This window comes from Anastrepha ludens, chromosome 5, assembly GCF_028408465.1.
Source record: "Anastrepha ludens isolate Willacy chromosome 5, idAnaLude1.1, whole genome shotgun sequence".
NCBI lineage: Eukaryota > Metazoa > Arthropoda > Insecta > Diptera > Tephritidae > Anastrepha > Anastrepha ludens.
In genome coordinates, this window is record NC_071501.1 from 61,419,232 (window position 1) to 61,437,977 (window position 18,746).

General features: G+C 40.7%; 1 protein-coding gene across 1 annotated transcript in view; it reads left to right on the forward strand.

The window, feature by feature from the left end:
* LOC128864735 (protein dachsous) overlaps positions 1-18,358 on the forward strand; it is a 210,426-nt gene extending 192,068 nt beyond the window's left edge. The window contains exons 11-12 of the mRNA XM_054104488.1: positions 10,092-11,449; positions 11,910-18,358. Coding sequence (XP_053960463.1) covers positions 10,092-11,449; positions 11,910-15,421 — 4,870 coding nt within the window. The 3' untranslated portion in view covers positions 15,422-18,358. The remainder of the gene's footprint in view (positions 1-10,091; positions 11,450-11,909) is intronic.
* Positions 18,359-18,746: the final 388 nt, after the last annotated feature.

Below are 18,746 nucleotides of genomic sequence, written 5' to 3' on the forward strand. Positions count from 1 at the left end.
TTTTTCAATAGGTGCGCTTCAACTTTTTTCCGATAGGGAGGGCGAACGACGCAATATTTTTTATTTTTCGCTTGTCATTTGTAAACTTCATTAGTATACATTTCATCATGGAACGCTACACACTTGAGCAACGATTGCAAATCGTGCAAATTTTTTATGAAAATAATCGTTCTGTTGCTGCTACTTTAAATCCAAATAATTCCAAAAAATCATCTTCAGTGATGAAGCTCACTTTTGGCTCAATGGCTTTGTCAACAAGAAAAATATGCGTTACTGGGCAGAAAGCAATCCACACGTGATTAATGAGGCACCGTTGCATCCCGAAAAAATCACTGTTTGGTGCGGTTTACATGCCGGCGGCGTAATTGGCCCATATTTTTTCATTGACGAGAACGATCGCCACGTTACTGTGAATGGAAATCGATACCGCGACATGATAAACGATTATTTTTGGCCGCAATTGAATGGTATGGACTTAGACGACATGTGGTTTCAACAGGACGGGGCCACAAGCCACATAGCACACGCTACAATTGATTTGTTGAAGAGTAAGTTCGATGCAAGTTCGCATTATTTCCAGAAATGGACCGGTCGAATGGCCGCCGCGCTCGTGTGATTTGACGCCTCTAGACTATTTTCTTTGGGGTTATGTGAAGTCATTGGTCTACAGTAACAAGCCGGCGACGATTTGTGAGCTCAGAGCCAATATTGAACGCGAAATTGCTGGAATTTCGGCCGATTTATGCAAAAGAGTGGTCGAAAATTGGGTTCAACGATTGGACTTCGTAAAACGTGCACGCGGTGGTCGTGCAAAAGAAATCGAATTTCATACTTAAATGTATATGTTGAACCTCGATAATAAAAAAAAAAAAAGTTAAAAAAGTCAAACCGTTTGTGTTTTATTCGAAAAAAAATTGAAGCGCTCTTACTGAAAAACGCTTTATGTGTACGGATATCGACAATAGTCCAACGGGCTTAAATCACAGCTCCGAGGCGGCCAAATGATATCGAAATTTCGGCTGATTATTCGGTTTTCAAAAACGTTAGCCAAAAGTTCGAGTGTAACTTTGTCATTGTGACAAGTTGCACCGTCCTGTTGAAACCAAATGTAGTCCATGTCATCCTCTTCAATTTTTGGAAACAACTCGTTGAGCATGTCACGGTAACGCTCGCCATTTACTGTAACCGCGGCTCCTCGCTCATTTCGAAAAAAATGGCCCGATGATGCCGCCAGACCAAAAACCGCACCAAACAGTGACTCGTTGTGGATGCATTTGCTTCTCTACAGTAACGTGTGGATTTTCTGAGCCCCAAACCCGACAATTTTGCTTATTGACGTAGCCACCGATGTGAAAATGAGCTTCATCAGAAAAGATGATTTTTCGGTAAAAATGCTCATCTTCGGTCAAACGATTTTCTGCCCATTTTCCCAATTTTGTTCAAGCGTATAACGTCCCATTTCGTAAATGTCAAATCTTTAAGGAAATTATGAACACATTTGACATGTCATTTGTGTTACCATTCTCAAAAAAATAGGTGGTTCAAAAAGCAAACGCTAAATGGCCCACCCTGTATATATTACCACAGATAATATTGATATTATACAGCCATGTAGCCTACTCAAACAGTTTTAAGCTGTTAATAAATCCTAAAACTGCTGGAGGCTTAATTTCTACCAGGAGGTTTGGATCTATATCCCCATTTCTCAGGTAATTTAGTCTGCGTTGCGCCACTGCTGGGCTGTCGCATAGAACGTGTTCTGCTGTTTCTTATGCCTCTTTGCAGAGTCTACAGGAATCGTTTTCTATCGCACCTATCTTTTTCATGTGATAATTAAGTTTACAGTGTCCTGTTAGTAGTTCACTGTAAAGTTTTATGTCCTTTCTGCTTAGGTTAAGGATTGCTTCTGCCGTTATCTGTTCTGGATCTATGAGTCTTTTCGACTGCCGCATGCTCGATTGTGCTCTCCAGTAGTCGATTAGACCTCGTTGTTCCTGCTCACGTAGGAAGGCACTTTTGAAGCTGTTATTTACCCCGCAGAAAGTTCAGGACCTATGAAGGGAGTGTTTGCCCCCTTTTTCGCTAAAGTGTCCGCAATTTCATTACCTTCATGCCCCTCATGTCCCGGAACCCACATCAAGGTAACAGAGCTTCTTGATGCTAGGGTGTTGAGAATTTCAAAACATTCCCAGACCAACCTTGATTGAAATGAGAAGCTATCAAGCGATTTTAGAGCTGCTTGACTGTCAGAGAGAATGTTAATATCGGCACCGCGCGTGCCTCTCCGTAGACATTCTCTGTCACACAGCTCATTCTCCGCCTGGAAAATGGAAGAGGTTTTCCCCATTGCTTTTTTGAAATGTGGTCTGATAATTCCAGCCCCGGCACTACCGTCTTCCATTTTAGACCCATTAGTAAACCACACCTGGGCGCCCTGCTCTAAGGATATTTCATTGTTTCTCCACACTAAGCGGTCACTAATGACCACTTTGGATTTCTTGGAGAATTCTAGTTTCCTTTCCATCTTGTCGCGGACTGTCAGGCATGGAGAGTCCTGGATTGAACCCAGAATTCTTACATGTCCTGTAAGATTGCCTTCTTTGAGATGGAGTAGATTAGGAAGCCTTAGAGCTGCACTGACTGTCGACTCTTTAACTACAAGATAGAGTGGAATTAGTCCAGTGATCATTCCTAAAGCTGCTGTGGGGCAGGTTCGCATTGCTCCAGTTACGCTCAGACAGGCTATTCTGTATACCTTGTGTTAAGTGTTATCTGAGTCTTAATTTGGTATAGTTTTGGCCAGCATACCATAGAGGCATAGGTAATCATTGGCACTATTATTGTCTTATAAGACTATGCCATCATCTTTGGCTGCAGACCCCATCTTTTACCGTAAAGCCTTTGGCATATGTATATTGGTCTTATTTGTGATGTACGATAAGTGATTTTTCCAGGTCAAGGTTTTATCAAGGATTACTCCCAGATATGTCTTGTCTCCAGATAGAGTTAAGTCAGCCTCCCCTAATTTAGTTTTCTTCATCGGGTTTTATTCGGATTTAACGACAGCCCTTTCTCTCGACACCAGTTTTGCGTAACGTCGAGAGCTAGTTGCATCCGATCAGTTATAGTAGAGACAAATTTGACTCTAACCATGATGACTAGATCGTCAGCAATCATGATCATCGAGAGTCTGTAGGAGCTCGTCAATGATTGATAGCCAAAGGAGCGTTGGTAAAACGCCTCCTTGGGGAACGAAAATAAACGCCAAAAAGTAGCACCAAAAAAAAAACGCCGAAAATTGGGACCAAAAAACGATCCCAACAGTAGGCGCCAAGGAAATATAACCCCAAAAAGTAGGCACAAAAAAACAAGCGCCAAAAAGTAGGCAGTGTTATTTCTCACTAGAAATTAGCAACCACAAAGAAAAACTCAGAAAAAATACCCTAAAGTGTATCTCAGATATATAAAAGGTATAGCTCTCTCTCTCTTCCTCTACGTTATATCTTTTTTCTCTCTCGCGGAACGAAAATGCCCAAAACGTTGCATAACCTTGAAATTTTACTCTCCATTCTCGCTCGTCCATCGAAGTCTAAGAAGTTTCACCTCAAAAATCTAATCAAACAATGAAGTAGCAGTCTTGAGTCTGAGATCACTTCATCATGTAGGGTACCACTATCTAATATAATATTACATATCTATATATAATTGACGCTGAATAAAGGTAAAATTAACCCTCCGTTGTTCACCTTTTTTAAACCTTCGGTTGGGCACCCGGCTCTGACCTTTTTTCGTTCATTCGAGGATCTTCTTTGAAAGCGCACAACTTTAAATTTAATATTCAAAAAGGTTGTGTAATTACTTTCTCTATGTAGAGTAAGAATCCAAATTTTTCATACTCAAGATTTAAAGAATTGTATTAATATTGCAATAAAAGCAAGAGAGGAAAGATTTAGGCGTATTCGTTAACTCAAATTTTAGTTTTACTAGTTAACATCGCTTTTTTACTAGTTAACAACTTACGAAATGGGCTGTTTAACTAAAGAAAAAGTCTAAATTTTAAGACTCGCGGAAGAAAAAGCTGTTTTTAGGTTTCTAAATGCCTAGTACATCAACCAATACAGGCATACTCGCTTATAGTTGAAAGTATGATAAAAAATTTGACCCTAATTAACTTTCTGAGAATTCCAGAAAAGATTGCATGGCATGAGCCAACCGATGTGTCGGCATACTCAGCAACTTCTCTAATTGTGATTCGACGATTCTCCATAACAATTTTCTTCATTTTCTCAACATTTTCATCGGCTGTTGATGTGCGGGAGCGTCCAGAGCTAGGGTCGTCATTCACATCTTCTCGACCTTCTGCGAAAAGCTTGTACAACTTGTAAAAATTTGTTTGACTCAGAGAACTCTCACCGCATGCCACTGTCAACATTTCAAGTGTTTTTGAACACTCAATTCCATTTTTTACGCAAAATTTGATGCAACTTCTTTGATCCATTTTTTCGATAGCTGAAAATCGCCGAACGCGCAAAACACTATTTATGCCTCTCACAAACTAAACAGGTCACATTACTAAAACCGTGAACACATCTTCGAGGCGAGTGAGTTAAGTATATAAAACCAAGCACTAACACTTACATTAGGAACGACCCTATAGATGAATTTATTGCAAATATAATTACCAATAAATAAAGAAAAAGCGTAATATTAAACCCATTTCCGATTTGTTTAAAGAAATTATGATTAAATCCATAAATCAAAACTATTTTTAAGTCGCAATTCCAAGAATTGCAACCGTCCCAATTATATTAAATTATTAAGAATTAACTTCATTAATAAATTAAAGCACTAAATGAAGAAAATGTAACAAAGTATAACAAATTAACCAACTTTTCACTAAGAACGCAATTTGCAATAAATATTGTCAAATCGGCATTTCAGTTCACAAACGAAAATGCAATATTCACAAATAACACAATAATTTTAATATATAAGAAGCTCTTGTAATTAGGATAATTCAGTCTTGTTCCTCCCATTCGGTCAAAAAGTTGTAAGCTTCAATAAAATAAATAAAAAACTAATTTAGTTTTTTTAATAAAAACCACGACGCGGAAACGAAATTAGTGTGCCAACAGAAAAGAAATAATAATCGAAATTCGAAGTAGCCCGCGAAATTTGAAATTTAAATAATGCGTTAATTGCCCGCGAAGCTGTAATGCCTATTTGTGCGCATATAAATACACTACCAAGTACTTTGCTTTAAACCATTCCTCACAAAATTCGCGGATCGGAATACTGGTTTTCAAAGCATCGATCCAAAATACCTGACTCAAATGAAATGTCCGCTGCTTTAACCTCTTTCGCTCGAAAGACGTGCAATACACGCCAGCTTGTTATCTGCTCTAAGCTGACAAAGATTTGCAATGTTCTCCTACTGAATTAACTGTAAAAAAGTATTTGGTTTATTTCGAAAAGCAAAACACACCCCAAATTCTAACAAATATTCATTTTCAAATATTAATCTTCCTGAATACCCAACACGCGAAAAGACTTCTTGCGGGCATTTAACAAGAAAAATTCTTCCTACACGAAGTAAAAAAAAGCCTCAACAAAGATGTCAGGTACCCGACTACAAATTTTGGTAAGGCGGTGATTAGGCGCAAATAAGGCAGACCGCTTTCCAAATTTGCGCCTCATAAGGCAGCCAAACTAGGCCCAAGTCCCGAAAGGTATCGCCACACATCTGCCTCATTAGGCGCAGGTTCGAAAAACCGAACTTCGGTAATACTCCGGATGCCCTTCTACAAATCAGTTAGGAATTCCAATTTATGCCATAGTGAGACACTGCCACAGATTTTCGTGACCACAACCAAATTTGGTATTGTTCTGGCATGCCAATCTTTGCCTTGCCTAATTCGGGCCTAACTGATTCTTCGGCATGCCCCACTGTAATTCTAGTCGGGTATGCGCCAAACAAAATAAACGCAGTGAAACTGTGTGGGAATGTAAGAAATGTCTTGTTGCACTGCACATTCCTCATTGCTTTGAAATATATAAAAAATTGAAAAATATAAAATTATTAATAAAATTCATTAAAATATTACAATATTAACTTTATTTATATTCATTTAAATATTGCTTTTGTCAAGTACACTCTGCTAAAAACTTTAATAGAAATTATTCTAGGTTATAAATTGGTTTGGTGATCCCATGTTTCGCAGTTGATGATTAAGTGGTCCATGGACTCCTCTTCATCACAGCAGAACCTGCATAAACTAGTGGTAAATAGTCCTATTGTATTGAAATTTATATTGCAGGCAAAGTGGCCATGAGGCCCTTTTTGTCTGGGGTCAGAGCAGATTTTGCTCCGTTGGTATTGAAGTTTAGAAACATTTTGGAGTGTTTAAAGCCTTTTGTGCCGTTCCAGTGTTCCATTGTTTTTATTTGGATCCATTTTTTGGTTACCTATTTTAGGTTGTTTTTATTAAAGTTGAAAAAAGTCATTTCCTTCGTGTCCCTCATCCCGAAATCAGAGAAACCTGACCAGTTTATAAGGACTTCTTAATTGAACTTAAAGCTATTTTAAGGATTTGACGACTGATTAACTGCCCGAAATTACTTTCATTTTTACTTCTTCGAAACCTCTTTTGGATACGATTCCCACTGTTGCCATTATGGCAAAAAGCTCAGCATGGAAAATTGTGGATCTGAGCTCAGTGCTAAAGATTGGTGTGCTCTAGGCTCCACTATTAGTGCTCCTACCTGGAGTGTTTTGAATTCATCTGTAACATATGTAGTTCTTCTAAATGTAATTCAATTAAATTTATTGGTATGTTGTATTATTTGTATACTGAAGTATACTTGTACATATGTATTGTATATATGTATTGTATATTTTTGTATTCATATTGCCTTACAAGCTTTACAAATTCCAAATCCACGCTATTATAATTCAATAAATTGGGCCAAACAAAAAACAGCAGAACCTCCAATGGCAATAACACCTAGCAATATGGCCATTCCAAGGGCTTATTTGTTGACAATTAATAAGTGATCTTGTCACATTCATCACCATTATTCATTATTATCTCTTTTGCGACAATTTACTTTTTTTATACAAAGTGAAGTCCAAAATAAACAAGACTGGCGTCATAAAAATGTTTTTGATGAGTTTAATGAGATGGTGTGTTGGAAGTTACTACCCTAGCTGACTTCCAGTGAAAGCTTGGTGACATTCGGTTCAGTGCTTGTATCATTGGTACAAAAATGAGTTTCGAACAAAGAGCTCATATCAAATTTTGTTTTAAAATCGGTAAAATGTTTACTGAAACATTTGAATTAATGAAAACAGTTTATGGCAATGGTTCTCTATGTCGTGCCAGAGTTCATGAGTGGTTTACACGTTTCAGAGGTAGTTGTGAGGACATAAATGACAATGAACATACGGGCCGCTCAAAATCAGTAATCACAGACACCTCCATCGAAATTGTTCGTATATTTATCAAAAAGTAACCGAAATTCGTTGAAACTCGTGGAATCGGAAAACGGAGGGCCAAAAATTGCTCAGAATTCAACATTCGAAACACCTCATTAAAGAGGCGAGAAAAGACGAGAACTTCCTTTAAAACATTGTAACTGGTGCTGAAACGTGGAGTTTCCAACATTAACCGAAACTAAACGTCAAAGTGTCGAATGGAAGGCCCCAGACGAGTCAACACCCTAAAAATCGCGTTTGGAGAAGTCAAAAATTCGTTTTAGAGGTATGGTTTCTTCGGCAAAGTTTCTTATTTTGATCCCTAGAATACGATTTTCACAGACCAATGAGCGATTTTTAAATCGACCCGCCCTAATATATATATATACATATATATAATTGGCGCGTACACCCTTTTTTTGGTGTTTGGCCGAGCTCCTCCTATTTGTGGTGTGCGTCTTGTTGTTATTCCACAAATGGAGGGACCTACAGTTTCAAGTCGACTCCGAACGGCAAGTATTTTTATGAGGAGATTTTCATGGCAGAAATACACTCGGATGCTATTGTATGCCGAGGGGCGACCGCTATTAGAAAAATGTTTTTCTTAATTTTGGTGTTTCACCGAGATTCGAACCAACGTTCTCTCTGTGAATTCCGAATGGTAGTCACGCACTAACCCATTCGGCTACGATTCGCCTAAACGATTTTGTCCGAGGTCAACAGAGTGTGTCATTCGGTTCTTCCTCTAGCTAATTGAAACCAATTAAGCACACCAATTGAAGCTAAGTTCTTCTGCTATGTCCTGCCTCTACCACCAGAAGCGACATTTGTTGGCGAATTCAACCAGTGAAAGGAGGCAACCAAATTTGTGGCTTTTCGTTCTTGTTTTTTCTGAATATTATTTTGTATCTTCCAGAGTTTTTGAATCCGTGGATCAAGTACAGGCATATAAATTTAAGCCACAATGGAACGAAACTTATACATTTATATATAATATTTCCCGTGCTTTCTAGGTGGAACGTAGGGCCTCAATAAACAATTTTAAATTGGTTTTATTTATAGCTAGGAAAATCAAGTGGGCAGTCAAGTGGACAAGTGGCGTCCACGTGTTCGATGGTCTGCCACATCTACGACTTCCTGACGGGTTCCAGTCTGAAGGTGCTTTGTTGAGGTTTCCATTGGGTATCCAAAGACTATGGAAATCATTTCTGAGGCCGAATTTCAAGGTGGACAGGCGTTTGTTTTATTATAGCCCAGTGATTGTTGTTGGCGAAAATGTTGACCGAAAATGCGCATGATCCTATGAAGGCTGCAGTTGGTAAAAACTTGTGTCACACACAGACGCATTCCAAGTCTCGTATCCATACAAGAATACTGATTTGACTTTGGACTCGACTATTCTGAGTTTCGTGCGCATAGATATATGTGATGAGCTCCATACCTTGTCCAAAATACCAAACAAAATTCTTCTACTTCTTCCATGTTTATACCGCATATTTGCAAAGGTTGAACTAGATTTTAAGCAGGAGTTAATTTAGTGGCACACATGGCACCCTTGGCTGCACTACATAAGTGTGGTTTTCGAACTCTTAACCACCTTCCACAGAGTCCAAACTTAGCCGCTTTATATGGGTATTCATTTTCAAACAAACACAGAGTTTCCATAGAAACGAATTTTTGCTTAAAGGAAGTCAGCTATTCTTTCCTGTTTTGAAGGCCGAGATGGAACATTTTCCGGGTAATACTATATGGGTAGTAGTATATAAATTAACTTCACAAAACATTTGAGATGTGAATGAGGCTCAACCGATTCGTACTACTTCAGCAAGTTTTTTGACCTCGTGTGTGTTGCTGTCACGAATGCACTAATTCCCACACCTTGAAATTTGTTCGTATATTTTACTTATCCTCATACTATGGCATACCTATAACAATAATGGATGATGAATAAGGATGGCGGGTTACGCTGGGAACAACGTACCGGTATTGCCATTTATACAAACGCTATCCGCTGTCATGTACTAAGTTTTATCGCTATTTTTTCCTATGCCCTTCATTTGAGTAGCAGCAAAACCTTCTACTTAACCTTCGCTTGTTTGTCGATTGACTGGCGTCGGACCCTGCTACACTCTGATTGTGAGGAATAATGAACCTCTTATACTGAATGTGGGCAACCACAAAAGAATCGCACAATAACTGACGAATAACAAACAATTCGTGATGGTTTTGTAAATGAAATTAAAAGAAAAGAAAAAAGAAAAAAACAACAGCATTGCAACTCAAAGCAACTAGAGGGCGAATGGGCTGAGGGAAAAGACAAACCTTAGATGTATTGAAAAAATGTTGTACTTTCATTAGATTTGCTTAGCTTGCTGCTGCTATTGTTACAATTTCCGTAGATGTAGCTGCCAATAGCTGAAATCATTTTAGTCGTGTTTAACTTTATCACTTTCGTGTGAGAAAAACTGGTAAGATATTTTTCGTTCTGAGTATTGCTTAAAATCGAGCTTTTGTGCCGCTTTGTGGAAATCTAGAATAGCATAATTTTAATATTTCACTAATCCTAACTTTTGCTGCTTAAATTAATACCTTCTCTTTGTCCCTCTACCTCTTCCAGCCCCCTGGACCGCGAACGCCAGTATGTATATAATTTTTTTGTGGTAGCCACGGATGGCGGTCGCTACAACGCACGTTCTGCAAGTGTGCCTGTCCAAATAGTCGTCGATGATGTGAATGACAATCGGCCCGTCTTCGAACGTTACCCCTTCAGAGCACAAGTGCCCGCGCTCATACAGCCAGGCCAAATGCTTCTTCAAGTTGGCGCTACTGACGTCGACGTCGGCATGAACGGCGAAGTTCTTTACTCATTGGGTAACAATGCCGATGAAGCGACACGTAATAAATTCCGAATCAACCCCAATACAGGGGTGGTGAGCACCACACAGAGCTTAGCTAGTGAGTCGGGTCGGCTGTTGCATATCGAGGTGGTGGCACGCGACAAAGGTAACCCAGCACGTACTGCATTCGGTCTTATAGAATTGCGCGTAGGTGATGTGGCAATTGGCACACCGGTGCTACGCTTTCAAAACGACACTTATCGACTAAAATTTCGTGAAAATATGACAACAGGTATGCGCATGCTACAGGTGTCAGCGGTACGTAGCGATGGACGTCGGCAGCAGATTTACTACTCCATTGGCGCCGGAAATGAGGATGGCGCACTCACTATAAACGCCACAACCGGTGAGATAAAGGTCGGCAATACAGCCTACTTGGACTACGAGCGTTATGTAGGCACTGCATTAGATGGTATACCAACAGGTGGCAGCAGCCCATATCGTGGCCGTGCCATGTTCTATGATGACAATGAGAAGCTGGGCGCTACCTTGGAAAATGCAACCAGTCCTGGAGAGCAGTCATTGTCAGACAACCAGCGGCCACTTCGCAACCAGCGCGAATTACAAATATCCGATGTCAACGAACACAAGCAGTCTTCTTCCTCCGCATTACAGTCGCATGAATTGCGTTTGGTGCTCGTTGCGCGCACCGATGCCACACCCCTGCTCTACGGCTATGCGGAACTCATTATTGAGTTGGAAGATGAAAACGACAATAGTCCGCACTTCACACAATCACAGTACTCTACCACGGTGTGGGAGGGCAACAACAAGGGCACATTTGTTGTGCAGGTGCAGGCATTCGATGCGGATGAGGGCGCGAATGCACGCATTCTCTATCATATCGTCGATGGCAATCACGATAATGCGTTCGTCATTGAGCCCGCCTTCAGCGGCATTGTGAAGACGAATATCGTGTTGGATCGCGAGATCCGTGACATGTATAAGTTGAAGGTTATTGCAACGGATGAGGGGGTGCCACAAATGACGGGTACAGCAACCATACGCGTACACATAGTCGATGTGAACGACAATCAACCTACTTTTCCGCCGCACAGTGCGATTAGCGTGAGCGAAGGTGAGTGCAACACAGACACATTAATCTATTATTTACTATGAGTTAACTAGTTTAGCGAGACAATGAAGGTGTGCGCCGATGGGCTGTCGATCTGTTTTTGCAACGTTGTCTGGTCCTCCAGTTGCGCGGTGTTGGCAGCGGAGTTATGGAATTTTAATTTGATGCACGGTCACTGGGGACCGTCGTCGGGCAAATCAATAAATGAGCGAATGTTCTTGATTGAACGGCAGCCATTTGGAACATTTTATAAATTAATCCGATGGGTCTTACAGCATACCAGTTAAAGCGCACGCTGCCGCCAACACCGGCACTCTTCACTCATTTATATGTATGCATTGTTGGTATATGCACTTGTGTTGTACGCTATAATCAAAATTATAAGCGTTTTCATCCAATTTGGTAAATTCCGGATTTTATCGTGTTTGTGTTTCCTTCTTGTTCTTTTCTTCCTTTCCTACAGGCACTGAATTGGGAACCGTCATCACCACAGTTTCTGCCAATGATGTGGATACTTACCCCTCGCTCACATATCAATTTGGTGCTGACTTACCCGACACCCAGCAACTTATGCGCAAATCTCTGTTCGCTCTGGATCGCTACAGCGGGAAGGTGACGCTCAAACGGCACCTCGACTACGAGGATCAGCAGGAATACCAGCTGGAGATAATTGCTTCGGATAATGCACACGAGGTACGCACTATATTGACAGTGCGCGTTACTGACGAGAATGACAACGCACCAATTTTCGAGGCGCAGCTACCACCTGCTTATGCAGCGACATTGCCTGATCAACAAGTGATCAGCTCTTCCGTGGCCATTACAGATATTGAACTGGTCACTGTCAATGCCACGGATGCCGATGCAGAAGGCCGCAATTCCGAGGTACGTTATAGTATTCATCCATCATTGCGTGGTTTCAGCATTAATGAGCTGACTGGTGCGGTGTTTGTAAATATGACGCGCCTTGGCAGTGTTGCCAACGATATTTATGTGATGATTACCGCACAAGATAGCGGTTTGTTGCCGCTGAAAAGTTCTACGGTCTTGCGTGTACGTGCCAGCAAGTGCAATAGCGCTCGTGTACAATTTTTGCAGACACAATATCGAGCGCAAATCAACGAGGCTGCGCCACTTGGCACGGTTTTACTCCACCTTAGCCAGGATGTACTAAATGCCCACGCTGAACGCGCTGCCGGTACGCTACTATTCAAAATAGTATCTGGGAATGAAGATGCAGCCTTCGAAGTTTATCAATCGAGCTCTATTGTACTCGTGAAGACGCTCGACCGCGAACGCAATGATTTGTATAAGCTACGACTGGTGGTGAGTGATGCGCACGCTTCATCGCAGCAACTTGTGGCTCAAGCGGCGGACAATTCAAGTACTGCAATTAATGTATTTGTTACTGTGGAGGATGCCAATGACAATGCGCCGAAATTCGCCGCCATTGGCAAATACGAGGCTGAGGTGAGCGAACTTGCACCGCTTCGTCACTCCATTGCGCAATTGTTAGCCACCGATGCTGACCTAGAGAATACGCCCTACTCGGAAGTGGTGTACGATATAACGTCAGGCAACGATGAGGGTATGTTCACCATCGACCTCGTGTCAGGTGTGCTGTTCGTGAACAACAAATTAGACTTCGATACTGGCGCAATGTGCTATGCGTTGGTAATACGCGCCTGTGACAGTGCGCTTGAGCCGCTTTGCAGTTTGCAGTCATTTCGTTTGACTTTGCGCGATGAAAATGATAACGCGCCACATTTTCCAGTAACTGAATACATTGAGTTTGTGGGTGAAAATGAGCCAGTCGGCTCTAGCGTGTTTACAGCTCGTGCAACCGATTTAGATCGCGGTGTCTATGGCCGTCTCAACTACACCATCGACCAGGAGGCTGTGGGATTAGACGATGTCTCGTGGAAGCTGTTTCGCGTCGACCCGCAGACTGGTATTGTCACTTCAAATGCTGTGTTTGACTATGAACAAAGACACCGTTACGATTTTGTACTGCGTGTCACAGATAGTGGTGGCAAGTCAGCACGGGTTAAGGTTCGCATTGAAATCGAATCGAAAGACGAGTACGCGCCACAATTTACGGAGCGCACCTATCGCTTTGTGATGCCATCACCGTCAACGCGCTACTTGCCATTGGGTTATGTTGTAGGCCAAGTGTCGGCAACGGATCGCGATAATGGACCTGACGGACGTATTGTTTACCAATTAAGCTCTCAGCATGCCTACTTCAAAGTGAACCGCACTACTGGCGCTGTGATAACCAAAAAGAAACTCGACGACAATTTTGATGATGGACGTGATATTAGCCTAGTGATTGCTGCCGGCTCTGGTAGGCAAGGTTCGCTTACCAACATGACAGTTGTCGAGATCTCTTTAGATCCGCTAGCGAAGCCGGGCACAAATTTAGCAAGTAGTGGTGGTACTGTTGGAGGCAGCAGTGGAGTGGCAGATTGGCTAGTGGGACTAATCATTGTCCTGTTATTGGTGCTTTGTGCTGTTGCCGGCATTTTTTTATTTATACGAATGCGCAGTCGCAAACCACGCAATGTGGCCAAACCTCACCTCAGCACTGAGACCGTTGGCGTCTCCAATAGTTACGTCGATCCAAGTGCCTTTGATACAATACCAATAAGAAACGCCGTAAATGCTGGACTAGCTGGTAGTAGTAATAGCGGTGGTGTAGCCTCTGCTGCAGCGGGTCAATTTCCGCCACCAAAGTATGATGAAATACCCCCTTATGGCGCTCATGCAGCGAGCTCCAACTCAGGTGCAGCAACGACATCAGAGCTTTCTGGTTCGGAACAATCTGGCTCAAGTGGACGTGGTTCGGCAGAAGACGATGGTGAAGACGAAGAAATTCGCATGATAAATGAAGGCCCCCTACATCATCGTAATGGTGCAGCCGGTGGCAATGGGGAAGACGGACGCATTTCTGACATATCTGTACAGAATACACAAGAATATTTGGCACGTTTGGGAATTGTGGATCGGGAGGCTAGCACCAATGTCACTGCATCGAACTCTTCGCATCGCTGCTCTGACGGCATGGGTGGCTTACAAAAAGAAACACATCTTCACCATCCGTTGCAGATGCATATGTATGATGAAGATCCCGCCACCCAGTCGGACATTACCAACCTTATCTATGCCAAATTGAACGACGTTGCAGGTGCTGTATCGGATCGTGCAAGTAGCGTAGATGAAGCCACCGCTTCCAGCAGTAATGTGGGCGCTGTTGTGGACCGAGTAATAAATTTCACAAATGTACCCGTAGGTCACGTGCCCAATGTGGGGCATGCCACCAATGTTGGCCCACACATGAACGGTTCCCTCAGCTCTATTGTACACAGCGAAGAAGAGCTCACAGGCAGCTACAACTGGGACTATCTGCTCGACTGGGGGCCACAATATCAACCACTAGCCCACGTTTTCTCTGAGATCGCGCGCCTTAAAGACGACAACATGTCGGTACATAGTGGTAACAGCGGCGCTTCCTCGAGCGCCAAAAGTAAACAGTCGCAAGCGCACTCCATAGGTACCGTAAAAACACACATACCACCCCCACTACTGACAAACGTAGCGCCGCGTGCAATCAATATGGCAGTATTATCCGGCGCTGGCGTGGGGGTACGCTTGCCGCCGAGCGCCCAACACCATATTGCAACCACATCACTAGGCGCTCCAGCGACGGCTGGTCAAGTGAATGCCGGACAATACATGGCACCGCGCTCACCTATCAGTCATGATACGACCGGTGGCTTCAGCACTACAACGGCAATGTCACCTTCCTTCTCACCATCGCTCTCGCCTTTGGCAACGCGTTCACCATCGATATCACCGCTCGGTGGCGTGACGACGGGGCATCACTTGGTATCACTGCCACGGCATGCACCACAACCAAAACAGCGGGGTAAAACGGCATTGCTGGTGGAGCAGGAAATGCGCGTGAGAATGTGATGAAAGACATGCAAGGAAGGTCCCAGAAGGGGCACGAAATTTCGATGGTACATTAGAAGGTTATACGAGTATAACACATAGCAACCAACAAAGTGATCATTAGTTTTGTAGGCGGGTCTTTTAGAGGTAATTTTAAGTGTATAAAATACAACACAAGCTATATCCGTAAGTAGGCACGATTCGATTCCAATCCCACTTATATTATATCGAAAAATCATAAGAACTATTTAGTTAAACAAAGAGTACTTTGGAGTTTGGTGAGTGACGGTCTACTAATATAGAGAATAGTCCTGAACTCATCACTCTCGGCTGTGGTATTAAGCATTTTAGTTTTAACTAAAGTAAATTAATTTAAAAAAAATTGTACAGCTAATCCTAAGAAATTAGTTAGGCATTTTTTTAGACTCATTTACATACATAGATTTACATGTACTTACAAATTGCCATTATGATTTAAGGATTAAGTTAAGAGACATCTAACCTTCCTCCAATTATCCACTACTCACCCCTCACTCAGTCACTCACACATTTTTTTGTTAGCTCTTAAAAAATAATACTCACACACTCATTAGTTGTAATTTGTTATGTGACACCCACCACCCACCAAACATCACAACTCACCACAAGCCCGCGACTGATACGATGCACTGGCAAAAATAAATACCGAGGTGCATTCAATGCTGTATTCATCACAGTGTTCCAAGAAATTTGTAAATAAATCATCAAATAAAGACTACAAAGCCAACAAAGACTCTTTTTAGAATTGTAATGCCTAGATGAAGTAGTTACAGCACAAAACCACAAACAGCAAACACAAAAAGCCATAAACTATAAGCATTTAACAGAATATTATTAATTTATGTGTATGTATGTGTGTAATATGATAAGAGTTTTAAAATTCATTTAGTCTAATTTATTTATACAAAAGAAAAAGCAAGTACAGTTAGCAACGTACATACATACTTCTTACTCACGCGTATGCTCCAAGGAATATTTATTTATAAGCTTTTACATACTTGCATGTGTATGTACGAGTATTTGTCAAGACACCTACAGAAAAGCTTCCATACCATATTTTAAGTATACGATAAAAAATAATTAGCTATAAGGGAACTTAAATTTTAGCACATTGTACAAATAAGAATTTACTACCTACCTTCCAACTGATGAGTACGAGTAACTGCGATTGAGTGCCTTATAAAATATTTTATATTTAGTTTTGTTTGATTGAGTGTTTGAATGGAGAGTAGATGTTAAAGTTTTACAAAAATCATAAGCAGTACAGTTAAACGGACATAAAGGAATAAAGACTGTGTTCAAGGCGGAGTGTGTGGCGCGGCAGTGGATGTTAAGCTATTAAATTATAGTCCAATAATTCATATAACTCAAAGTTGCAAACTTTTTAAAAAATTAAAAAAAATCAATAAATTTTCATCAAAATTACAAACTTTATAGCCAGAATTTTTAGAAATGCTGTTTTATTTCGCATTCAATTCAATTTTTTAATTTTTTTTGTTGCTGTGGTTTTTGGGTGTTATGCATATTTTTCCATACTTATATATAATGAACGTGCGAAATTCTTTTTTGTTGTAGAAATAGAAATATATTGTCATGAAAACATAAATAAATAGGCAAAATGTTCAATATATCGCGCTGCTGTTATTGTGAACACAGGTGTACCTGTCGCGTTCGAGCTGGAACTCACTACAAAAACAAAGACATGTTCGCTTTTAATAATTAATTTCTATTTTCAACCAAAAACATTGTCGCTTTAGCCGCTATTCGTTCGCTAATTCACCACACTCAAACACACCCAGTCGCAATTGGAGTGCATTCTGCATCGATGGCAAGTAGTTATGGCATTTGGCTACCCGCTCGGTTCTCTTTCGATTAAAATACGCCTTACACTTAACATTGCGTGATATTGGCGGTAAGAGATAAGGGCTTCTGCAGCATTATTTTCACCAACGCAATCATTGAAAAAATATTACATTCTTTCTGGATTACCCATCCACTTGCACTGCACAAAGAGTCATGAGCCACGTTTTTTCTACGCTACTATCACTAATGACCCAGCATCTTTAGAATGAATGGCAAAATATTCGTTTGAAAGTTGGTTTAGTGATATCATAAAGAAACAAGTGGAAGCAGAAAAATAGTATAACAGAAATAAATTAAATTTTACTTCAAATTCCGCATAAATGTTGCACAATTTAAAGGTCAGTTTTATGGTTTGCTTGTAAATACTGATAACCAAACTCTTTTTTATGTTTTTGATAGTAAAATGTTTCAAAATTAAGCCGTTACAGTTAGTGATCCATACAAAACTACCTACGAAACAGTAAATTCCTGGCTAACTTTAGCCAGGAGCGCTCTTCTGGCTCTGAGTGGGACCACCGATATTGCCCATAATTCTTGACAGATCCGCCGTCACCATGGCTGCCTCCGCATGCTTTTTTAATGTGCTCCTTGAAGCTTAGTCGAGCATCGATCATAACACCCAAATATCTTAGTGCCGCTTGTATTGTGACGTTTGTTGTTTTTTTTTTGTCGGGACAACTAGCAACCAGCCGACCCCCGCGGTAGCTTAGAGCCCAGCTGAGTCGTCAGACACCGAGGAGCGAACACCTCCGTCACACATACATATTGTGTGCGTATATGTTTGTATGCACATTCATGTGCAACTAAAGCGACTTGTGCGTGTGCGTGATTATTTGTTATCTTTCTTTTATGCGAGTGTGAAGAGTTTCAATACAACTTAATTACTTGCATACATACGTACGCAGTTTTATATACGATTATTTGAGTATTTATATATAACTATCTATGTATACGTAGTTATGATTGTTGTAAAAAATTGTGTCTAGTTAAGTTATTAGAAATTAACAAATTATATTAAGTCAATGCTAAATTTATTTTAGTAGTAACAAATACAAAACGAACGAAATAATAAATTGTAAAAATGTTTAAATTAAATGAAAATATTTTATTTAGAAAAAACGATGGTAAGTTATACATTTTTGTTGCTTTTGCCTATGATGACCCGAATGGACTGAATATGGGTACCTCAAAATGTTGACTACGAGCAAGGAGTATGAAGTATACTGTTAGCGTCAAAAGAAAGTGAGCCCATATATGGATAGGTTTTGACTATTGATTTATTTATTTTGTAATTAAGATGATTTGTTTACTTAAGTATAGTTTATACTACAACAAAAACCATATAAACAAAGTTTCGAACTTTGTATAAAATTTGTAAAACTTCAGCAAATATTCAACAAAATTTCAAACTTTTTACTCAGAATTTTTAGAAAAATTTTGGATA